This window comes from Gasterosteus aculeatus, chromosome 2 (assembly GCF_964276395.1).
Source record: "Gasterosteus aculeatus chromosome 2, fGasAcu3.hap1.1, whole genome shotgun sequence".
NCBI classification, from domain to species: domain Eukaryota; kingdom Metazoa; phylum Chordata; class Actinopteri; order Perciformes; family Gasterosteidae; genus Gasterosteus; species Gasterosteus aculeatus.
The window spans coordinates 6,320,272-6,345,706 of NC_135689.1; the positions used below are offsets into that span (position 1 = coordinate 6,320,272).

The window sequence follows — 25,435 nt, forward strand, 5'->3', positions numbered from 1 at the left end:
ACATGGTCGATTTAACTGCCACATGACAGTGACTGTTCAGAGAAGTTCCTCTTTAAACTCCCACAATCCAACACTTCCCAAACTCATGTTGTCATATGTGTCGTGATAATGAAGTTTATCTCAGAGAATGTTATTCTTTCTGTCAGGTAAGAACTGTTATTTATCTTTAATTCTGTGTTTTCTTTAATTGATGTATTATCAATTAAACTATCAATTGGTCTGTCAGTCTTCGTATGTCTATTAATCCATGTATGTATCTATCTATCTATCTATCTATCTATCTATCTATCTATCTATCTATCTATCTATCTATCTATTTATCTATCTATCTGCTGTTAGGCTTATCCTATAATCGTTTTAGATGCTTTATGTAGGTAACATTTTTTTACTCCTGAATTAACTATTTTGGGGCCTGCGTCATTGACAATTTTTTCTTGTGAAATTACTCAACTGGAGATAAAAAATGTCTCATTGAAATGACTCTTCATTTCACAGAACTCTTTAGGCCAAGAGTAAATCCATTGGATGTCCATTTTGCATAAGTCATACTCCTGTCATATTGAATTTATTTAGGAAAAAAAAGTTTGCTTTCTGGACTAGTGTAACATGAGAAACATGTTAATGTATGATTTTAAAATGAAGACAGTGCATAGAACATTTTTTTTTATAAATATACTTAAAATGACAAAGATTGAAGATGTTTTTGTTTCTATTCAACCAGGATTCACTGTTGGTGTGTGATGTGTTTTTTAAATTTAAATTATAGGGTCTCATCTCGACAGAACTCCTGTGTTTCCTGGCTTAATGCTAAGATAAGCTGACTTTTTCTCATCTAACTCTCTGCAGGGAGAAAATATGTATGTTTTGTTTCCTCAGGGACAAAAAGGGATCCTTCAAACAGGCCTTTAAATCCCTCCTGCTTTACCTTTGGGATGTTTACTCGGCGCCTGCACCTGCCGGCAGAGACGTCCCTACGCTCCTGGCTCTCTGTCTCACGCTCACCGTCGTCACTGGCGGCCTGCTCCACCACTGGCTGTCAAAAACCCTCAAATACAACGCCGAGGCGTCTGCCGGCGCCGCCTGCCTCTACGGCGCGGCCGCGTTTCTGCTCTCGTTCCTGTGTCACCCTCTGCGCTGTGTGCTGACCATCAGCCTGCCCACCGTCTGCACCGAGCAGGGACGCAAACTCCTCATCGCGGCCTCCGTCATGATTCTGGTCTCCAACGTTATCCCCAACATCACGGTGAACGTGGGGGTGGTCGCTCGCGTCTTAAAGTGCACCGCCGAGGGGTTCACGAAGACCTTGTTGAACTCCACCGAGCCGCTGAACGAGGCAAAGCGAGACCTCGTCGAGGAGGCCATCAAAGTGAAGAGGGAAGACTTGAGCATCGTCACCAACTTGAGGAAGTTGGATCATTTCGCACACGTCGACGTGTCAGAGGTCAAAAGCAGGTTCGCTGAGATGATCGCGCAGATAGAGGTGAACTTCTCACGGGCCAGGAACCTGCTCAGAGATTACAAACTGGTGTCGAACCGAATCTTCGCTGCCATTTTCGTGGCTTTGCTGATCTTTGAATCTGCCCGCTACTTAAGATCGTATCTGGCATCGGTTAAGTTTGATAATGGCTGCACCTCCAAAGGTCTCCTGCAAAGAGCGAACATTCGAACTAATCCCACAAGCTGCAGAATAACCAGTCAGGAATGCACCGCGTGTTTCGTATCGCTGGTTGTGGTGACATTATATTTCACTGCAATCACTTTGATAGTAGCTTTGGATTATGTTGTATATCACATAGTTCAGGCGATCCTCCCGTGGATGCTGGATTTTCAACCGACTTCTGCCAGCATAAGTGTGTCTTATAAGGTGAGAAATAACTGCACCTTCTTTAATTATGCCTCCTCACTCTTTCAAGTATTTGCTCTTATTTTTTTTTTAAATCTCCTAATAGGTCCACTGGTTCCCTCCTGCCTTTTGTATCATCCCACAATCCTGCGTCACACGGGAGCTCGCAAACTTCCAGAGGGTTTACGGGTGGACTTTCAACCCCGAGCCGTCGCTCTGCGAGGCGGCGACCTCGCCTCCGAGCCCGGGGGTCACCCTGGTCCTGGGGTGTCTCTGGGCGATGAGCTACTTGCTGGTGTTCCTCGAGGTTTACGCCAGACGGCTGCGTGGGAGGATCTCTGCCTCCTTTTTCAGAGAGCAAGAGCAGAGGAGAACAGAGTACTTGACGAAGAAAGCGCAAGCGAAGCAGAGTGGAAGGAAGCCGGTGGAGAGCACTTCCGTCGTGGTCGGCCGTTGGTGAACATCTACTGGAATAATTGTTGTATCGCCATGACAGCAGTGGCAGTTCTAGACCACGTCAAATGTGAAAGCCAGGCTTGGGCAGCAAATATCATACCACACTAGTACCTGGAGGAGGCAGGAGGTAGAGCGGTCGTCGACTAGGCGGGAAGTCGGCGGTTTGATCCCCGGCCTCGGGCGAGATACCGAACCCCAAATCGTTGTTGAGTGCGGCGAATGTCTTAGCACTCCTGAGGAACAGATAATAAGATAACACAAAATGTGTGAGTGAATGGATGAATGCAGAATTGTGTTACAAAGCACGTTGAGTCTAGAAAAGCCTAGTTGAAAATAATGCTGTGCATTTTACCCCTCCACCAGGTTTGGTTCTCCACAATATGCAACAATTAGGGGTTTTGAGGGGGATGCAGCAGTTGGAGGTAAACATTTGCTTCAAAGCACTCTTCTGCCTGAATACAGACTCCTAGAGCTGCTAGAAAATACTTATTACTTGTTACTCACAGAGTTTTTGGAAGAAGACTGACTCTGCTGACCTACGGTGAAGTTTTACTTTCAGTTTTTAAGCTCCTCTTGTGTCTGTTCTTGCTCAATATGAACTGAAGGTAGAGCATCCTGAAAACGCTTTCCTGTGCAGGCACATCAATCACTCAACACAAAAAAACCTGATGTGGTTTTACAGATGTGCTGTGCCATCCGCGCAATATGCATCCATTTTTCAACAGTTTTGTTGTGGGTATTTTACATAAATGTCACAGTGTGGTTCAGTACAAACATGTTATTTCTTGTTTGTTTCCTTTACCCCTCAGTCCCACTAGATGCCACTGTGGTGCTTTGAACGGCTGAGGATGGAGAACAATGTGTACCTCCTGTTGGGAAATGAACAGCAATAGATTGGATCTTACAGTTTTCATGAATATTTTATTGGTCTAGATGACTTTTAAAGATTAACTGAATCTATTTCATGTGCCCATCGAATAATTCACCAGACTATTTTAGTCTGTGTGCCCTTATGAAAAAAAACTCAGTTTTCTCTGAAAACGTTTTGCATTTTTATCAGCACACTCCTGCTGAAGACTCCCATGAGCCCTCAGGAGTTTATTTTAAGATACAATCCAGAATAATAATAGAATACCTATTTAACATCTATTTTTAATTTTAACTTTTTGTCTAAATATGAGGCACAGAAATGTTAAACTATTCATGTATTTTCCACGCGTTGCTTTATGTGTGCGGACATCTCTGGGCTTATTGCTGGTCAGAAATGCAGTGAACTGAATGATCAATTATTTAAAAAATGTAAATAAAGTGTCACACTTCATGTCAAATTCTTGTTGTATTGTTTATAACCGGCTCGATTTGATTAAACTCAAAATATTAAATAAAATATATCTTTCATTTTATAGATGAAAAGCTAGGCTGGCATGTTTGCTCTGGAAACGATGGGATCTCAACTGGAACTTATAATAAAGTCTAAAAGTATTTGTTGGATGCACAACGCGGCAACGAGCACGCTAATCCTCACAGCACAGGATGTGCTTCTCAGCATGCAGCAGTTCAATCAAACAATTACCTGGACAGAAACTGCTCCGCAGGATTCTTTCTTCTCCTGTAAAGCTGTTATCTATTCATTAGAGGAAGCCTGGTGGACTGACTCTTGGAAATGATGAAAATGCGTCTTTCGTGCATTAGCATTCGTACTTTCAGTCGTGGCCACGGTAAAAGGTTTGGAGAGCTTTCCAAGCACAGAGTGGTTTATAAGAATCTTTTTTCATTGCTTTGAAAAAAGATTTAGTGAAGGATATTTTTCTTTGGTTACTTTGTGTGTACAGCCGTTGTACAAGGTTTTTGTAGGTATATAAACCACACAAGCTGAGTGCAAAGTGAAGAAAAAGCCTCAGAGGAATAACAATCCTCTTAATCTTATGAAGTGGATTCCTTTTTGTCCCTTAAAATTATATTTGACTTCCGCACACGCAAATCAGTGCAGACAACCACGTCCATTGCCTTGTCACAGAAAATGTAATGTTGAATAAATAATGTCTCTGTGTGGCACGAGAGTTCCTAATTCCTAGTTCCTAGTTCCTAATTAGTACTGTTTCAATTGAATGACCAATCATTGCAGGGGACGGAGTGTTGAATTGCTGCCTGGTTCCTCGGTTATTTCCATAACTGCAGGATTTATGCCACGGCCTCAGTGGATGACATATCGTGAGGAGGTGGAATTGATTTTTAAGTTGGTGGCTGTGTGTAAGGCAGTGTGGTGCGCGTTTGATGTAATGCTGTGTGATGTGAAAGAGAGGGAGGGGTGCAACGGTAAAAAAAAGGGGAGATTGGAAAGCAAGAGAGAGAGAGAGAGGGAGGGACGACTCGAGCGTGTCTCTGCAGAAAGACTGTACATTCATTTGTGTTGCTTAGCTGATTGCACCTGAGTGCCGCTTAGATGCTGGAGGGAGATCTGCCTTTTACAAATGATGGTAAGCTGCTTATTTTCATCTCTTAACCATATCTGTTACACTTTTATTTTCTTAACCTAAATCAGTTGTAAATAATTTGTGTTTTCTTCATTTTTTCTTACATATTTTTATTATTTATTTATTTATTATCTTTGTTGAGGGCGTCAGACTTTTCTCGGAAACCAGAGGGAAATTTCTAACTAAAGAAAATGCATCAAATAGTTCAATATTATGGCTTTTGGGCTTTAAGTGAAGTTTTCCCTTCACAGTTAACCAGCGGCTTCAGTGGCTTTGTGCAAGTCAGAACGTCATCTCTCTCCCAACACAACGTTATACACACAACACAGCTTTGAATGTTACATTACAGGTTCCTCAAAATACTACACACAGTCCTGGAAATACATGTAAAACCTGCAAATGGGGGTTTCACACAAAATGTGTAAACACAATGTTGACATAACAGGTTTCAAGTCGATGCAAAAAATCTCCAATATTCACATTCTTTTAGTCCTATTTTGGTCTCTAGCGGCTCCTGAGGGAAATATCTGGCCATTTAGCAGCTAAATACTCCACTATTTTCCCCAGCTAGTCTCTGGCTGTGTCTTGTTTGTTGGTGGTGAGCAGTGAGATTTTGGGGCTTGTTTACTGTTAAATCTCAAAATGATGCCGCGGTAACCTTTACATAAAGTTTGTACACAAACAAACAAACTCACAATAAAGCTCTGTAAAGCCGGGAGGAGCTGCAGACTCAAAACTCAAAAATATTGATTAAAGCCGCGTCAATCTTTATTTTAGATTGGAGGGAGGGTGTTGCAGTGTTCCCTGTGAGTCGAAATAATAAAGGACGGGGAGCACTGTGTTGAAAAAAATTCTAATATAAAATGAAAAAAAACGTCCTTCCCCTCAGTGCCTATTGCTTTTCTCCGTTTCTTTCTCCAGGATTCTTGTTTCGTCAACTGAATTGTGGCCTCTGGACTTGAACACAATGGAGAACAACACGACAATCTTTCAAGACATCACTCAGGTGGTAAATCTGACGGACATACGCAGGAACCCTCTCGAGGAGCAGGTCGTGACAATAGTTTTGACAATGCTCATCTGTACGGTTGGGATTGCCGGGAACATCATGGTCGTGCTGGTTGTGCTGCGCACTAAACACATGGTGACCCCGACCAACTGCTACCTCGTCAGTCTGGCGGTCGCGGACCTCATCGTGCTGCTGGCGGCGGGGCTGCCTAACATCTCTGATGTCGTGGCCTTCTGGATTTACGGGCACACGGGATGCTTGTGCATAACTTACCTCCAGTACCTGGGCATCAACGTGTCGTCCTGCTCCATCACGGCCTTCACCGTTGAGCGATACATCGCCATTTGCCACTCCATGAAGGCACAGCTCATATGCACTGTTTCCCGGGCCAAGAGGATCATAGCTGCGGTCTGGGTCTTCACCTCACTCTACTGCATCATGTGGTTCTTCCTGGTGGACACGGATGAAACCGTCTACGCCAACGGAGTGGTCGTCACGTGCGGCTACCGCGTCTCCAGGAACTACTACATGCCGATCTATTTCCTGGACTTCACTTTGTTCTACGTGATCCCGCTCGCCGTGGCCATTGCGCTTTACGGTCTCATCGCCAGGATTTTGTTCATGAGCCCTCTGCCTTCGCACATGAGCGACGGAGGAGGGTCGGTCCACCAGGGTCGGTGCCGCAGCACTAACAAGCCCAACAAGGGCGCCGTCTCTGCCAGGAAGCAGGTACAGTAAATGATGCACACTGTTTGGTTCTCAAATGGGGGTACGTGAGATGTTTTATTTAATTAATTTAAAATGAGCATTCATTCATAAATCCTTTAAAAAAAATGTAGGAGGTACTTGGCTGAAAGATATATTTTGTAGGGGTTACATCACTAAAAGTTTGAGAACCACTGGTTTAAAGAATAGTTAAACACGATTAGATTATGTGCCTTTTTAGCTGGACCTCAATTTAAATGTAAATACAACAAAAAGTGTGGTTTAGGTCACAAGTTTCAAATGTGTACTTTTTCATCATGTATGTGTTTAAATATCTCCAAAACTATAGCATTTTTTTACAGACATTCATGGTCATCAGAGGATGACTCCTATGGATTTGAATAGTTTTTTTGGTCTAGCTCCACCATGAGGTTAAACTATTGGATTTCCATGACGCTTTTAACGTCTCTCTCAAGCGCTCTTTTCAAGATTAAGTAATAATAATCAGTTTCTCTGAGATGTGGAGATAGATGCGATAGTAAAAGTGCCTTCTAGAACCCAACCACTGAAACTCTGCCTTCATTACAATCGTCATCTTTTTTATTAGGTCGGCCTTTTCTTCCAACCCGCCTGCCTCTTAGTATTACTTACTTAGTTATTAGTATAACTTCAGCCAAATAACATCCCGATGTTAGCATTTAGCATTGCTGTCCATGGAGCTTCCACATGAAATCAGCGTGCCTGTTGAGATACTTACTCCACCGTCACTTTTAATGCCACTGCCCCATAATTACGTCTCCTTTGGTCCTCGTTTCCTCACTCCTCTCCTCTCCTGCGCCGACAGATAACAAAAATGCTGGCCGTGGTGGTCGTCCTGTTCGCCGTGCTCTGGATGCCTTACCGCACGGTGGTGGTGGTCAACTCCTTCATCGACCCGCCTTACCATAACACCTGGTTCCTGCTCTTCTGTCGCATGTGCATCTACACCAACAGCGCCATCAACCCCATCATCTACAACCTCATGTCTCAGAAGTTTCGCGTTGCGTTCAAAAAGCTCTGCGAGTGCGGCTGGCGAGGCGAGGGGAAGGTGCCGCAGTACAACGTGCCGATGTACTACAGCGTGATAAAGGATTCGTCCCACGAGAGCAACGACCTGACCACGGGGCCGGGGGAGGCGAGCGGCCAGACCGACCGGAGGTGCAACCAGGCGGACGCGAGCGCTTTCAGCATTTCCTAATGGGTTTGCTGGAAAAGGATGAGGGGAATTATCTGCAAACGTCTCTCGTTGTTGCTTATGATTTTTAGCTGAGATCCGTAGATGTTTCTTCTTTTGTGCAGTGACACGTGTTGAGCTTTTGGTGCAGAAGTTCTTTGTTTCGGTGTTGTGACTGTGTTGTAAACACACACGTGTGGTATGTGAGAGCAGGCTTCACACTGCTCAGTGGAACTTAAAGTGCATCATAATATCCGTTGCAATTACACAATAATGAGCGGCTCTTTCAAATGAAAAACACTAACCTAATCAAAGAATCAGCATGAGTCTCTTGATATCGAGTGCACTTGTGCTGTTCACAGTTACACCCACGGGCTCGATTGTACTCACATATATCGCAATCTTCAGCAGCGCTGATGAACAGAGTCACAATTTTTACCCTTTTAGTAATATTTATTTATTCACCTCCAATCAACGTGACCACATAAATTGTACAGACAACAGGGAGGGAAAAAGTTTCAACTGTGACCATTTAATGCATCACATCGCGCGTTACATACAACAATAACCTATTTTTGTATTAAATCAAAAAGTCGTATAATGGACCCTAGCAGCACCACTGTTTTATGTATTGCGATGACCTTTTGGGCTGATATTCTTGGTTCTCAGATGATGAACCCTACTGACTTCGGTGACCCTTATTATCTGACTAGCTTCCTATTGTTAGGGTTTAGCTTCAAAGTATCGGCGTTAGTAATTACAGCTTTAAAGTTTGGTGAAATTGTGCCCTGACTAATTTCATTAGAGATCTAATTATCCGTATTTTAAGTAGCAGTCAGTAGCAGTAATGTTTTATTCGATAAACCAACACAACTCCTCTTCTAATCCCTGAAATTGGCACTAAACTTTCTACAATTAAAAAAAAAGAAATGATGACAATCCCTCATCCCTGAGAATATTCCGGAGGAACTCGCTTTGTTTTCATCATCACTGCATCTCAACACAGACAAACAAGCATGTAAAAAAGTCTTTCACCATCTGTCTATATATATATATGTATATTCTATATATTGTACAAGTTTGATCTTGTGTTTTCAACACATTTTGTAATCAGGATTTGTAGTTTTATGTAAACAAATCATTTGATTCAACCTCATTAAATCTGTACATTCTCTTTAATCATGGACGTTTTCTGTGTGGAATTACACTAAATACAAACGTTGTTCATCCAGAATGGAGATTTACATAAAGTGAATTGGACTGCAGCTCTAGTACAGGTTGTTGTACGGCATCAGCACAGCCTTGAATAGAGGATAACAGATGGATCGTTTCAAGGACGCACTTATAATTGTCTTTTCTTTTTGGATTTGCATTCATTTGCTCGTATCCTACTGTTTGTTTGAACACATCACGCCTTTTGTTCGCTTGTTTTCCCAGGTTTCCTGCTGCAGCTTCAAGCTGTAAAAAGTATCATGTATACACCTTAGCATGTAAATAACATGAATAACAACTAATGGCAAATCATACGTGAAAGAAAATGTGATGGCTTTGATTGATCTAAATGCAGCTTCACGGCATCAGAGTGAGATTACTGTCAGTGATGAACCCTGTTGGTGTTTTCTAATGCGTCGGCCCCGTACTGTGTCACGTCCGGAGTGTTTTATAAAAAATGATCTCCCTCTGGATGTTGTGCCGTCTGAATGGGGCTGATTAAATACACACGAGGAGTTTTTTGATGAAAGAGATGCCGGTCTGGTCTGGTTGAGGAGAGTCAGTGAAGGCAGAAGCACACTGAGAATATTGCTAGTGACTCCAGCAGTAATTTCTTTCTTTTTTTGGTTCGAGATGTGACAACAGATGTGAGTTTTTGTGTGTTGTTTCTTGTTTGATTGTGTGTCAGATATAAAAGAAATACCCATCGCCTCAACTGAAACAGTAAACGGGCAGTAAAGGGTCTGATGATGTAAAGCCACGTTCTTTGGAGAAAGGAGCAGAGAAGCTGCTCTGGCACATCATGGCATCGTCATGTAGCCGTGTTGCTGGACAGCCTGCTCTGCATGCTAATGGGAGATCTGAACAAGCAGCAGATTTATTCTGCAGTAAATATCAGCAGCATGACATCTAATGGTGTCACCCGTTATATGACAAAGTGCTTCGACAATTCACAAACACTTCCAAGTGATAACCGTTGAACTTTCATGCTTATTTTCCCCCAAAGCACGGATTTCAAAATATTGACAATAAAAACAGTATGCGTGTTTACATTTGTAAGCTAAGCAGCTGGTTAGCTTACAGCTCAGCTAGATGACTGGATAACCTGCTGTGTAAAGGTAACCAACCGTCCTACCGGCACCGTTAAATTAATATATAGTTTAATATATATAATGCTTCAGTCCACGGGTGGTGGGCAATCTGTGGGTTGATTACTTGTTAAATTAAAAAGCTACATCTTGAGGAGGTTTTTGTTTTGATTTTTGAAAACTTCTGGTCCAACCGGTCCAATAACGCAATCTGAACAAACAAAAAATGAAATTTAGATATTTGGGTTGGAGAAATTAAGTATATGTGGATTTACAAATGAAGCAACTTTATTACACGGAGCTTTATTTAAAGATCCAGAATAAATAATATGATGAGTGACAGATTTTTCGTATGCAGGGAACAAAAAGAGCTGTTCTTCTATGTGAATGAATAATTCATACACAGCATCCGCGAGAGTTTTTGTTTAATATTAACACAAATAGTCAAGTGTTTCAGTTTACAATAAAAACAATGTGTTGTTAAACAGCTAACTTGATGTTAAGTTAAGATATGACAGCTGTGAAAACTGTATATTTCGTCAAACTGAGAAATCTATACTGTAGATAACACAACAAAATAAGATGATAATTAAAACGACTGCACATAGATAGAACAAAGCCATCGTTGATGTTATTTGTAATATGTGTGGTTGCTTTGTCTTCAGCTGAGAAAAAATGTCTATTGAAAAAATACTATAAAGACTGAGACTCTCTCTCTGGTCTTATTTTATTTTATTCCATTGCATGTGCTTGATAACTATTTGTTTGTTACACGCAAGAAAATCACCACAAATATCTATACTTTCTTGAAGATTTTCTCCAAAAAATAAGGATATGAACTCAAGTCTCTCGGGGTCCCAATGAATAAGCGTCTCTGTGTTAATATTCTGACTCATTGAGCAGGAAGAAGGTGTTTAATTCCTGGTGGCATCTGGTGGCTCAATTCTCACCCTGCATGCGGAGGCCGTCAACCGCTGCTTTAATGTCAGAACCGGATGCCTTTAATCAAATATACCCGTAGGGTTTGGGATACAAACTTCCGTCTGTTGGGAAAAATCCATTCCAATGCCAGAATCTAGAACCCTGATGTAATAAATGAATAATTTAGGCCCAGGGGAAAATGATAACAAAAAGAATTTAAAATAACCAGAAGGAAATAGTGCGACTTTCCTTCACTTTAAAAGCAACATGTTTTTTGTTCTTATTGAATGCTCGGACCATGCAAAGGTGCAGTGGCTTGATGAGTGATCAAACTGATCGGGACTAGGATGCATTATATTGATTATAAATCAAACTTGTCTGCTGGGTGTTAGGAGGAGAACGATACATGTGTTCTCAGGCGAGCACGGAGGGGGAGGGGATTAACAATGACAGCAGAAATAAATTTAAAAAACGCAGGGACACCGAGCTGAAATGAGGCGGACAAAGCCGGTGAAATGAAGCTGTCCGAAAGAATTATATTCCTCTTGAGAGAAGCATAACCAGCTTGTAGTCCTTTCATCAGACACACACACACACACACACACACACACACACACACACATACATAATTATATATATGCTTCAGGAGATCAAAGGATGTGCTTTTTAAAAGATGAGACAATCGTAAAAATAAAATAAGGTTGCAAAGTATTTTGTCGGAAATGGGGGAGGAGTTATTTGATCTTCAGCCACGCTAGCGAATCTAAGGATGTTGGTCTTTCGGTCCACCACTTTGCTCCAGACTAAAATGTTTTAACATGAAATAAAAATAGTAATAAATACAACTGCTGAAATCTGGTTCACACATGAGAGTGTAGTAGAGAATCCTCCCCCTCCCCCTTAAGGGACATATAAAGTGTGCATTTACAGAACAGAAATATTCAAACATATGGTTGATTGATTCTTGTGGGCAATTCTTTATGACATTTTTGATTGCAGAGCAGAATGATTGATCCTGACCATTTCACAGCTGTCCATAAAATGTGTTTTTGAACAGAATGGCTTAAAGAGCCATTATAGCGAGGATTTATTGATCCTTGCAGAGAGAATGCATTGAATAAAATAAAATAAAATGGAAAAGGTTGGATGACTGCACCCAAATGGCTATCATTCAAAAGCATGTGCTGAGACCACCACACCATATCTTTATGAAGAAATCTATCTTTGGCCTATTCATAATGTAGCCTCGTATCCTATAAAATGAAGAATGTAAATATCTATACAATATTTTGCATTCATCAGGAAACACCAATACAGTCAGTAACTGACCAGATGTGCCATTTCCAACTCTGACCCCATTTTGGCATTTTTATGGAAATAACCCATAAAACGTGTTGTTGTTGCCTTGGGGCTGTATGTCCATGTATAGTTTGCTTTAAATGCATTAATGAAATATGAAGCATTCCCAAATGTTCACCTTTGATAGAATATACAGTGCAGATGTTGAAATGGAAGTGTTCTTTGCTATAAACATAGAAACCCTACAGTTAAATACCCAGCTTTTACACAGTGATGGTGACAGATATGGAGTCAGGCTTCTGCTTAACACATGAGAAGTATGCATGGTCACTCGATTACACGATTGGTGGCATGGAGGATTATTCAACGAGTAATTTGAGTAATTCCTTTTTTTCTGATTTGCATTATGCAGCTGTGACACATACTAAACTCATGTATACAATCTTAAATTCAATTAGATATAATTGTACAAACCTACGCACAACATATACCTCGCTTTTATTATCATCTTGGCCTGTTTTAATCAATAAAGTTCTGTAAGAGGTATATTCTATAAAACACACAGTCCGCTTTCTCTGCACACTCTGTATTTCGAATGGCTCTTAATGTAACATCTCAGACAGAAATATTGACTGAAACCCAAACAAGTACAATTTCAAAGTACTCTGATAACAACTAATCAATATTCGAATGTTTGCAGTGTTGAAAGCTTGGCACAATTACTGAACCATTTCTTCACATTTGCTTTATAATGACCCATGTCTTTATGCTATCCACATTTTGGAATAATAAGTAAAAAATACTAAAAAAGAATGTAGTGTACCCAAGATGATAGGATAAGGATTAAGATTTTGTAAACAATTTTGCGGCACGGTTCTACGGAGCAATGAAGGTGTTTTCAATTATTCTGGCTGATTGGCTGCTCCAACACATGCAGATGCAAATAAACTATGAATAAATAATGGGTTATTTATTTAAATATGTAATATATATATATATATATATATATATATATATATATATATATATAAAATTCAATATTATTTAAATATATATATGTCAGCAGCACCATAATACAAATAAATGTATCAATATGATATTGTTCTGAAACTTTCCATGAGTATACATATTTGTTTTAAATGAATACGGCAGGTTGTTGTTTTCCTTTTGTAACAGTACTTCTCAACAATCTGAATTCCGAGGTCACAGCGATAACTTTTACCCTTGAACGCATCATCTCTACCCGCCCATCGGAGTCACCCGACGTCACCGGCATCGATGTTGATGGGCTCTGCCACCTGTCAATCATAAACCCACAACGTGGTGGACAATAACATGGGTGGGCTCGAGAGGGCGGTGGTGCGCTGTCACCGGTGATTCAGAAGTATGTAACTAGTCACGCATTCATTAAGTTGAGTGATGAGTCAACACGTCGGTTTGAACGCTAGATTGTACGTTTAAAAAACTGCGTCAGTGCAACAGAACCGGATCTCCACAGGTGCACTCCCGCGGCGCGTGGGAGAGAAGCGTTACCTTGTTTAGCTTAGCAAGGCTAGCCGTCAGGAAGAAGTGTCACCGCTCTACCAGGAGACGAAGAGTTCCATGGCTGCTCTCGGTAACTCCGGGGCCGCTTCCAGTCCGATGGTGGTGCTGGCTCCGAAGACTAAAACAAAAAAGAAGCACTTCGTGCAGCAGAAGGTGAAGGTGTTTCGAGCCAGCGATCCCGTCCTGAGCGTCTTCATGTGGGGCGTGAATCACTCGGTGAGTCGGTCGGAAGCTAATGAATGCTAATCTGTGTCGCGTAAATGTAGCTAGCTTAGTTAGCAGATAGCGTTAGCAAGTGAGCCAGGTGTTCCACTAAGAACTGTAACCGGTCAGAATCTGACTTTGTCACACTTGTACACCTGTTCCACTATTGTCGTTCACGGCTGTGAAATGCTGTTAACATATTATGGACTTTGGTAACAGCTGTTGAAACGGAGTAAGGCACTATGCTAATAGAAATTCCGGATTGCTAATATTTTTACATTATGTGATTCTCATGGTGGAGTGAATGCAGTGCTGTGGAAGAATGTGTCGCTACTTTAATAGCTACGTTTTCTCAAATACTTTGCCTTTATTGCAATTTGTTTTACACTTTTTACTGACCTTCCAGTTACTTCCCGATTAAAAATACAAACATGAATGAATGAACTAGTGAATTATTTTAAGAATTGGTATATAAAGTAACGTTAGTTGAAATCTGCTTCCCCTTTACCGGCTGCAACAATAACTCTCACATTAATGGATCAATATTCATGTAGATTAATCTGCATCAATTTCTAGAACTTTTCTCTAGTCCAACCACATAGTTTTCGAACTGTTTGTTGGAGCAAATAGGACTAACGTCATTAAGCAGCACATGACACGTTGGACAAAAGGAAGTTCATGGTTTGTTGACGTTTGGGAGAACAATCAGTTTGGCTCACTGAAAAAGTAATTGTCCTACTGTCCTATTGTGACTTCTTTTGTCCCGTCTGCACCTCCAAAATACCAAATAACTCAGTTTATGGTAATATATACAACTGAGACAAACATCTGAGACATTAATGAAACAAGATTTTAAAATGTTTACTATTGAAATGAATACATTAACAATAAATCCATTAGCAAAATGTTTAATTTTCTTTTTGCCGACACAATGATTAATCTACTAACGTGTGTTCATACCTTTCTTCCATTTCCTTTCTTTTAGATCAATGATCTCAACCAGGTGCCTGTTCCTGTCATGCTGCTGCCGGACGACTTTAAAGCCAACACGAAGATCAAAGTCAACAACCATCTATTTAACAAGTAAGTCATAAGCTGTCCGACTGACGGTTTGGTTGGATGTATCTTGATAACTTGAATCAGACCCAGAACCAATTTACTGAGGTCCGTGTTAAACTGGCAGGTGAAGGATCAGTTTGTTTCCTCTTTGCAGAGAAAATCTTCCAGGACATTTCAAGTTCAAAGAATACTGTCCTCAGGTCTTCCGAAATCTACGGGAACGGTTTGGTATCGAGGACCTGGACTTTCAGGTATGTGATGAACTGAAATCTATACCACATATTTATTGGAATGTATGTGATGTTAATTGTGTCTGTATTAAAGTCTTATCATTTTGTAACCTAATTCGGATAAAATCTGTGCAGAAAACGTCAGCTGTGTGCTTCATGCTCTCCAGGTTTCGTTGACCCGCAGCCCCCCGATGAGGAGTGTGGAGGACCAGGTAGAAGGTCTCCTCCTCAACTCCTACGACCGAACGCTGGTCATCAAGCAAATCTCCAGCGAGGACGTCGCAGACATGCACGGCATCCTGTCCGAATATCACCAGGTGAGGTCTCTGAAGCCCAAACCCGTATTGGTGCGATTCTTAATCCTTTAGGGCTTCCCTGCCATGTCTGTGGGCCTGTACTGTAAATGTTAAAAACATGTCCAAACAAACGTATCATCTTGTGCAAAACCTTGAGCTAATTGAACCCATTTTAAACGTGCCATCGAGGTGGAAGTCGTGGTTTCTGTTTGCTCGCTGGCGGTCTCTTATATGACTTGAACCGCTTCGTCCACCAGAGGGGCAAACCTGCAGGTTTCTCAAACACTGATTTGGGCTCTGTTTCTATTTGTTGATGAGGTGGTATCTGGTCACGGGAGATGATGCCTGTAGGGGAGTCAGCTGAAGTCTGCAGATTCCGCTCTCTGTTTTCTTCCTGCTGGGCAGCTAATGCTAACTAGCCAACTGTCTGCGGATATCAAGAAATGCACTAGGCAGGACTTTGCTGCTCTGTTAGTGGAAGGTCATGTAAACAGTGATGTGGTTTAACCTTCCGTGGTTGACATGGTAACGCATAGAATGGCGTGGGCTTCCATTGCCGCAGTCTTGTGTCACAGTAACCGCACGCTTTATCATTCTACGTGGTGTTTTACAGAATGCCGCATCAGATTGGAATCAAATCGTGAGGGGCCTGTTTTAATTTGACTGCCTCGTGGGTGTGGGAAGTCAGTACTACAATGCATATTATATATATTCTGAAAATGTCAAACTACATGCTGTAGTGTGTCCTTGAGTGAGACTCTGCATTTGACTTTAAGGTGCCTCGTTCAAACCGACCTCGGTGGGGAAACTGACTAACAATACAAAAGAAAAAACCATGTAAAGGTTACAGCAGTGCGAAGGGGAACAAAGGCTCCGTTATCCGAGCGTTGCTTTATTGAACATATGCAAAAGTCCTGGTCAACACGTCTGTGTGTGTTTGCGTATCAACAGTACATTCGCTGAGGAGATAACCACGATGTGACTTACTAACTTCTCTAATTCGTTTGTTTGAGGTTTCTTTTTTACGTTTGCTGCCCGGCCTGCCGCCGACGTCCGTGCTTGTGCGGATGCTTCAAAACTCTGCCCACACAGATCTGGGAGGGAAACATGGCGGCTCTCTCAGTTTTTATTCACTTGTCCTTGAATGACTGCTTTGTTGTCACAGCTCCTGCGTTGGCGCTGCACAGTCTCCCTCATTCAACGGGCTGCGCGTTGGTTTTGTTGTCGGCGGGATGTTTCAGGGTTACATGTTTGGGTTCGCTGAACAACGATTTCATACTCTGGGAAACACCATCTAGTATTTAGACCTGTTTAACTGCATGGTTAAACATTTTTGCCTTCCCTGGAGCGTTGTAGTTGTAGATCTGTGCTTTATGGGGCGCAGTTGCAGAATGTTGAGGATCAGGTTTTGTGTTTTCTGGCAGGTGTTGGGACCAATGCATCGTCTGTAGTGTTTGCGCTTCTTTATTACATTACTGCCTCAGAAGGCCATGCTAGTTATGCTCAGATACAGATATTATCGATTGGAATCATAATCTATTTGCCAAATATTTATAATTAATGATATGGGGCTATTAAAACAGTCTACAGATATATAACTCATGGCCTTGCTCTGTTATTTCAGTGTAATTTATGTAACTAAAGATGTTAAACACTAACTAACTTTCTACGCTTCCCCTTTTCTACGGCTATTAATGCACATCCTCCTGAAGCCCGTTGATCCATGAATTTCATTATCCTGAATATTGTCTTAAATGGCCACCATGGTATCAATAATTTGGCAAAATGTTAACCATTTAAAAAAAAAAAAAAAAGTTTAAAAAAAAAAAATCCCAAGTTGCCGTATCCATTTTTTTTCTTTACATAAGGGCAATCAAAATAGATTTTCCAATATTTTTAAGATAAAAAACCCTGAGCAGATGGGTGCCACCTATTTCACATTTCTTTTTCCTAAATTGCCTTGAGCGTGTTCATCAGGATTCGGGGAAGTGGACTTTCTATTCTGATCACCGCCCGAAGCGCTTCGACCGGACACTCGCACACCCGTGGCAGGGGGCCGCCCAGCATGGGACCGCCTTCAGACACTTATGCACTGATCCTCTGATGGAGGACGGCCGCTGAGCTACGCTCGGCCCTCGTTCCGTTAATTAGGAAGTGGGCGAAGAGCAGCTGGTCGGGGAAATAATGGTGAAGAACACCTCATTTCAGTAGGAAAAACAGATTGAAGTGGCTGAAGCCGTGAAAAAAAAAAGAAAGGTGATCCCTGATTTCTGTCTCTCGCTGGTGCTGATTTGGTTAAAGTGCTTTGGAGTTGAGACGTTTTTTGTGGGGGTTTTTAAAAGGTCAAGACCGTTGCATGCATTTGCCTCCCTCTGTGACGCAGACTCCTACTGTGCTGTCAAACTCGTGCGTCAAACATCGAGTCCTCCCTGACGCCGTGTTCCTCTCTCCGTACCTGCCATGCAAATTGACAGCCGTTTCCTCTCCGCAGCACATAGTGAAGTGTCATGGCAGCACCCTGCTGCCTCAGTTCCTGGGTATGTACCGTGTGAGCGTGGACAGCGAGGAGACCTACCTGATCGTCATGAGGAACATGTTCAGCCACAGGCTGGTTGTTCACAGGAAGTACGACCTGAAGGTGAGGAGGAACTTCACATCGCGCATCCCACTTCCTCCTCACTGGCTCATGAAGCAGTGAGCAAGTTCTGCACCATATATATATATATATATATGTTATATATATATATATAATTTTTTTTAATTTTTTTTTTTTACATTTGCAGCATCCACATGCACATAAATAAATGCTGCCGCATCAAAGGGTTTCCTTTTATATTACTCTGTGTTCTTATTTTCATCCCTCTTTATTCTTCCCCATTTGTTCTTGCAGGGCTCTCTGGTGGCTCGTGAAGCAAGTGACAAAGAAAGGGTAAAAGAACTGCCTACCTATAAGGACATGGACTTCAGGAACAATATGCAGAAGGTGTACGTGACGGATGAGCAGAAGGAGAAGGTGATGGAGAAACTCAACAAAGATGTGGAGGTAGGTGACCCATTAAATGTGACTCTTCACTGTAGTTCCAACATTCTCCCACAAAGTGGTGTCATCGGCCCGTTGTGGTCGTCCCTGCTCCTGTGGCGCCATTTTGGCCGCAGGATTCATTTAGAGGTTAATTTGGCTATAAAAATGATTGATTAGTAGAATACTTACATGATAAAAGACTGCAGCTATTTTGATTCATTTTTAATCAATTTGTTAGTGAAACTCGTTTTTATATTCTCATGTGCATAATTCACTATGAATTAACAGCGAGAGCTGCATCTCTGGAGTTGATCAATAAATCAGTAATTTGATACAGAAAGATGCCCTCACAATTTTGACCTAAAGTTCTAAGCGGAAAAAATACATAAATTTGGCACATTTCTGGCACATTAAAACTGTAAATTCTGGTTATATTTTAACTACTATTCACAGAAACCAAACGTCTTCAGCCCCACATTGCTTTCTGTACACCTCGACGTAAACGCCTCTTTGATAAACGTCCCCTCTCCCATTGTCTCCCCCTCCCAGTTCCTGGTGAGGCTGAAGATCATGGACTACAGCCTGCTGCTCGGCATCCACGACGTGGGTCGGGCCGAGCGCGACGAGGAGGAGGGCGAGGAGGTTTCTAACGAGGACGAGGCGGAGGCAGAGAACGGCTTGGCCCAGGCGGGCTCGTACGGCACCTCTCCGGAGGGAATCGCCGGCTACATGTCCTGCTGCAAGCCTCTGGGGCCCGGCGAGTTCGACCCCTACGTGGACGTGTACGCCCTCGGCAGCTGCCCGGGTGAGCGGTTGCTTTAGATCTGAGAAATGATAACGGCTGTGGTGTTGATTTTCATAGAGCTTTAATCGTGGTGCTGATTGACACGCGTCATTATATAATACTCTCCGTAAAATAAACCGGCTTTTTTTTTCTTTTTTTAAATCTCAGGAGCCCCTCAGAGGGAGGTCTACTTCATGGGCCTGATTGACGTCCTCACTCAGTACGACACCAAGAAGAAAGCCGCGCACGCAGCGAAAACTGTCAAACACGGGGTGAGTAGCACGAGGGAGGGAGGGAGGCGGGGGAGGGGCTGCTGTCGGGTTGTTGAACACACCCAGTGGTCCCTTCTCTAAACCTCTCCGCTTCCCTCATGTCTTCACTTGTAGGCTACCGTGTATTCAGGTGATGTTAACCGGTCTTGGTGCATTTTTTTTTCTTCATTTTATTTATTTTTGTTTCCACCTCTTTGCTGCAGGCCGGCGCTGAAATCTCCACGGTCCACCCCGAACAGTACGCCAAACGATTCCGCGACTTCATCTTTAACATCTTTGCGTAGCGGCGGGCGGCACGCCGCTCCAACTGAGAGCGCTTCTTCCTGTTGACCAAAATTAGTACGAACACACGCCATTATTAAACGTGGTGATCTGAGATGAGACTACTTCCATTGTAGCAACATGATGTACTACTTCTTATGCAGTTATTTATTTCTAAGATGTATTTCTTGTAGATATCAAGCAGTCGTTTGATGGATTAACTCTGGAGGGTTTGGGTCCCTGGAAGCAAAGTGCTGTCGATCAGTGTTAGACCGCGTCAGTGCAAGATCAAATACTAGGGTTTTTTTTTTTTTTTAGTCGCCCTCTTCTCACTTCACAGGCTTTAACTCAACTAACATATTTACTTTCTTGACAAAAGTCAACCAGGGGGAATGATGCTCTTTGGGGTCTGTTAAAGGCTCCCTGTGGAGTTTCTGTTAGGCGTTTTTTTTGTTCCTCGTGCACGTGGACGCTTGCACACAACGAGCAGTCCGGCCAACGGGGACGCAACTCGCTGCTCCGCTGGTCTGTAAGACACCAAGATGTGCAGCAGTGAGCCAGCGAGGACATTGAAGGAGCAGAAGACGACTGCTGCCCACTGAGCGTGGACGTAAACGGTGCTGGACTTAAAATCTCAGCGTTGAAAAATATTTTATGAGGAAAACGTTTAACATTTGTGTTAGACCTTGAGGATATAAACTATGTTTTTCAGTTAATTTAATAGTATCACGCTATGAGACTAGATATATTTTAGATCTCGAAATATGATATAAATGTAACGGCAGCATTACAGCAAAGAGATGTCGTTTTCTGAATATACCAGGCTGTTCTATATATCCTCTCATCATGCCTTCAAACCCTTTCATTCATATCAATTGATTCATTTTTAGAAATCTAATTTGTCAACTGTACAATATTCTTGCAACATCGATATCAAGCTCAAGCCCCCCCACCCCATCTCAGTAAGAAAGCAAACTGCTCCCAAAACTATTCCTTACATCCTAGAATAATCTTGAAAATAGGTATTGGAACACTAATGGTAGCCCAGATTCAACTTGAGAAATGTTAATATCCGTTTGAATGTTGAGAGCCAAATGTGTGAGCGCCAAGCTTTGTGTTGCAGGATTTGCTTTTTGCATACGATTAAAACATCTCTGTGATCAGTTTGAATCAGATTTTAGTAGTTTAATGTAAACATGTTTGTTGGCTACCGCAGCCAGTAAAGAGACTGTTCGGGGGGGGGGGGGTGGCGCTGACCCCCAGAGCTGGACCCGCGTTAATGGAGTGGCTCATCTAAAGTGTAGAACTAGGCCGGCCGTTTTTAATGAAATCCGTTTTTGTGTGTACGTTTATACTGCAATAACCCTGTGGAAAAAGAGCCCATGCATCCTTACTGTGTGTTCTGTGCATTCGAATAGCAAATGTGCCATGTGACTCATGGTGATCAGATGTAGACAAATATAGTACTAGAAACTACGGCCTGTGTAAAGCTTTGTTCACCATGACCCAACATTCCTGTAGCTTCTGCAGTGAGCCTCCACACAGACACGGGGGTCACTGTGTACGATGCCCCATCTACTCGGTGATTGCACATGTTGTATTTTTGCAGCTTTTGGACCAAAATATATTTTACAAAGAATTTCTGAAAAGTGTGTCTTATTTCAACATGTTGCGGCTCCACGTCGGATGTGTTTTACTGCATTTTTTTATTTTTTTATCAAGTTATTCCAGCTTATAACAGCTCCTGCCAGTGACTTCTACTCTAACGGGTTCTGTGGGTTCATATAAACGTTCTCAAGAACTAGATAGATATAAATCTACGCCATAACACTCGGTACACAAGCTCGCCCACGTTTGCATGCTGATGTTTAACTAAACCCTCATCTGTAGTTTACTGCCGGCTCAGTAGTGTCCTGCAGGTCAAAGTATTAGAAAAACTGTACAACAGTTTGGTGGTCTGCGATGGGTTTTATTGCACTTTCCATCAGTTTTGCTGACTGTTTCCTTCCTGTTTTAGCAGAGGAGACCGAATGTGCTGACTGGCTCCTACTTTTTTTTCACCAGAATTTTATTTTATCTTTTCCTGATTTTGACGATAGGATTCAGGCAGGATGAGCAGTTAGACAGACGGAGGTCGTTGGAGAGGTCAGCGAGCTACAAACTGCTGACGATCCAGTGTGGCAGTAGGAACAGAGTCCTGGGGATAAATCTCCCATCAGTCAGTGTGAATCTCAGCCAAGACAAACGTTCCTGTTTTTCTCTCTTAGGACTCACGCTGCGGGTAGCTGCTCCTGTCCCCCCCCCCCCCACCTCTACCCGTCACACCGTGCATCCTCCGCTTCCTGGAATTGTTCTATGCCTTTATAATTCCTAGACATAGACATACAGTATATCCACATGGGGTGAAGCAGAGGAAACTCCCCATCAGTTCATATTTGTGTTGTTTGCATTAAGCCCTCTGGGAACTGGTCGCCTTACGAGTAGTTCAGTCCAATGTCGGGTTCCTCAAAAAAAGCCACAAGAGAAAAAAGTGTTATGGGGATTTATTAGGAGAAAAATAATATTGTATTAGTGGATTGGAAGTACATATTAAAATTGTGGAGATGAGCTAAGTCTTATTTTGTCTTTACAAGGTTCTCTGGTTATTACTGAGTAGAATTTTATGAAGAGAATATACATTTTTGAATTGACGCTTCCCCGTGTGGACTTCAACACCAATCCCAACTGCTGACAGGATGTCCTGTTATGCGTGTGCGTGCATGTGAATGACATGGGAGGGGAAGAAACCCTCAACAAGAGATGGCCTGGACATCAGTGCTGGAACGAGTCGTCTCGTGTCTGCAGGTTTTAAACAGAAAAGTCTCCAGAAGACAGCGCGGCTTCGGGAGGTACCTGGCATCTTTATCACCATCTCACTCATCATCACACCAAGGTACGCTAACGTCCAATCTGTAATTCTCACCGTACGTTACTCTATCAAAGAAGAACCACTGATAGGTGAAAGGTTTATACGCCTTTTGTGGCTCTGGATTAAGATGATTCTATATGATTAACAATAAGTCAAAGGATCAGTCTTTACAAATTAAAGAGGGGTGTTTTTGCAATTGTCAAGACGAGGTCAGTCCTCTTTATATCAACTTCAAATGGTTTCAAAAATTGCATTTATTGTTAATGGGTTTGTTTTCGTCAGAATTGACTTTTATAATTCACTCTACTTGTCTAAATAATTAACTAAAATTGATTTAAAGAAAATATATAAAATGTCAACCTTTTAACCCCCACGTATAGCCCCCCATTTTACTTGACTTTTAAGGTATTACTCATCACTCCTCGGTCCATGGTCCTGCCCCACCTCTGTGGACCTTTTATGCCTACATTTTCCTGCACAAAATCCTTTGGTCCCCCACCACCTTCCTCCTGTTATGTAAAGTCTTAAACCATAAATCTCAACTCCAGATACGAAACCGCTTCCCTCTGCTTCTCCCTCCAGACCATGAGCGGCCACGATCAAAACCACTCTCTGGACCTCTTAAATGGCACGCTGTGGTACATCTCCGGGTGCACCCTTCAGCTGGAGACCGCTGGGGCCTACCGGCGCATCGCCCTCTTCCTGATCTACCTTTTCATCTTCACCGTGGGCCTGCTGGAGAACGGCTTGGTCGTCTGGGTCAACTGGCGCCGACGCCACTCGGCCAATGGGGTTCTCTTCTGCATCATCAACGTCAGCCTGTCCGACCTGATGATGATCGTTCTCCTGCCTTTCTTCATGATGGAGGTGACCTTGGACAAGGTTTGGCTGTGGGGACGCTTCCTGTGCAAGGTCACCAACCTGTTCTATGTGGTCAACTTCTACAGCAGCTCCTTCTTCCTGGCCTTCATGACCCTGGAGCGCTATCTGTCCCTGACCAGACCTTCGTTTCCAGCCTTCTTTCCGGTGGTGGGTCGGCGCCGATGGGTCCTCTCCGGAGGCCTGTGGGCGCTCTCCTTGCTCCTCGCTCTGATGGAGAACGTCCACGTGGATCTTCTGGACTGGGAGGAGCCGGGATGCTACATGATACCCGAGACCAACCACGTTGAATGGTACGTGGCCGTGGCTTTCCTCTGCCTGATCTTCCAGTTCCTGGGCCCCGCCGCCGTGATCATCACCTGCAACGTGCTGATGGCTCGCGCGGCCCAGACGGCGCCGGATGTGCAGGGCCGGAGGGACGTGTGGCTGGTGCACGTGTACTCCCTGGTGTTTGTGGTGTGCTGGCTGCCCTACCACCTGGTCACCATCCTGTTGGTCATAGACGACATCGACCCGTACATCCTCAGCTGCAACACGCTGGAAGTCCTCTACTTCTCCCACAACGTGGTGCAGAGCCTGTCGATGTTCCACTGCGTCGCCAACCCCGTCCTCTACAACTTCCTCAGCAAGAGCTTCCGCAGGAACCTGATCAACACGGCGGTGGACTACATACCCAGAGCGGGAGCTGTGGCCCAGGTGGGAGCATGGGCCCAGGCCAGCGCTCCCACGGGGCGCGGGACAGACGCGGGGGAGCAGCAGCAGCAGCGCAAGTTGAGTAACGCCAGCACCAGCCAGTCTGACATCGGAATGTAACAATTTAAAAAAGCAGCCAAGTGAGTCGTGAGAACTGAGTCTTTGTGCTTCAGAATACCAGATGTGTAAATTTCACAATGTATCATCTCTCTCTATGATGGGCTCGTAGAGCCTTTCCACTCATAATCCACTTCCTTTTATTGAAATATATCTGATCACAAGATGGGAAATGTTTGTTCTGTTTTGTTTTTTCTTCTAAGCGCTCATCGCCCACAGAAATGATAACCTTTTAACATCTGTTACGGTTTCAAACTCCACCAAAGACGATATGCATATTGTATATGTGGTTGTATGTTTCAGATGCAGCAGAGTTGTTCTCTTTAATAAGAGTAGAGCAATACACAAGCTTGTTTATTCTACTGATACACTACAGCTGACACAGACTATTCCATTTACTTCCCTTTGTGTCATTGGAAGGCATCATAGTCAACTGTTAAAATGATAACAAGGCAGAAAAAGGAAGCGGGGGTGTCAGTCCTCAGATGGTACAATGGCAGGAAGACATCAGGCTTTGAAGAGGGCAGAGGTCACGAGGCCCTGGAAGAGGGAGGTTCACAATGCTACGCAGATTTCTGAAATAGTGATGATGGACGGACTTTGTGGTTGAGGACACCGTCGACCAGTGAAGAGTTGAGATTAACCGCTTCTACAACTGGTAATCAGACGTTTCATTGATTTTAAACATGAAGAAATGTTTTTTTTCAGGGGACTCATTTGTCTCCTCTAAAAACGTAACCATTTACGTTTGTGTAAAATAGTACAAGAACCGGGCCACTGTCGTTGATTGGAAGCTTTAATGTGGACTGAGTTATGCTGACATTGTTTTATGAGTATTCATCAAAAATCTGTTAAAATATTTTATAAAAACACTTAATAAAAATCAAAAAGTTGATATTGAGGTAATTGTTTCCATATTGCCCCACATTACTGTCATGTAATAGT

The 25,435-nt window shown here is 42.8% G+C and overlaps 4 protein-coding genes across 4 annotated transcripts; all 4 read left to right on the top strand.

Annotated features, from left to right (window-relative positions):
• Positions 1-3,624, top strand: ocstamp (osteoclast stimulatory transmembrane protein). Its single transcript, XM_040192182.2, has 3 exons — positions 1-146; positions 877-1,864; positions 1,950-3,624. Exons 1-3 carry the CDS (start codon positions 109-111, stop codon positions 2,301-2,303), a joined length of 1,380 nt encoding a protein of 459 aa, XP_040048116.2. The 5' UTR covers positions 1-108; the 3' UTR covers positions 2,304-3,624.
• Positions 3,625-4,657: 1,033 nt separating this feature from the next.
• LOC120829853 (thyrotropin-releasing hormone receptor) lies at positions 4,658-8,875 on the top strand. The gene is made up of 3 exons (XM_040194375.2): positions 4,658-4,776; positions 5,695-6,511; positions 7,332-8,875. Exons 2-3 carry the CDS (start codon positions 5,741-5,743, stop codon positions 7,722-7,724), a joined length of 1,164 nt encoding a protein of 387 aa, XP_040050309.2. The 5' UTR covers positions 4,658-4,776; positions 5,695-5,740; the 3' UTR covers positions 7,725-8,875.
• A 4,532-nt stretch (positions 8,876-13,407) lies between these two features.
• On the top strand, positions 13,408-21,542 carry pip4k2ca (phosphatidylinositol-5-phosphate 4-kinase, type II, gamma a). The gene is made up of 9 exons (XM_040192312.2): positions 13,408-13,981; positions 14,955-15,052; positions 15,183-15,279; positions 15,426-15,575; positions 18,046-18,192; positions 18,445-18,597; positions 19,126-19,381; positions 19,529-19,632; positions 19,836-21,542. The coding sequence occupies exons 1-9, from the start codon at positions 13,823-13,825 to the stop codon at positions 19,914-19,916; spliced, it is 1,245 nt and encodes a 414-aa protein (XP_040048246.1). The 5' UTR covers positions 13,408-13,822; the 3' UTR covers positions 19,917-21,542.
• A 1,086-nt stretch (positions 21,543-22,628) lies between these two features.
• ackr5 (atypical chemokine receptor 5) lies at positions 22,629-25,385 on the top strand. Its single transcript, XM_040192313.2, is given in 4 exon segments — positions 22,629-22,731; positions 22,733-22,802; positions 22,805-22,825; positions 23,384-25,385. Coding segments are annotated over 4 exon segments (1,269 nt in total). The 5' UTR covers positions 22,629-22,663; the 3' UTR covers positions 24,494-25,385.
• The last annotated feature ends 50 nt before the right edge of the window (positions 25,386-25,435 follow it).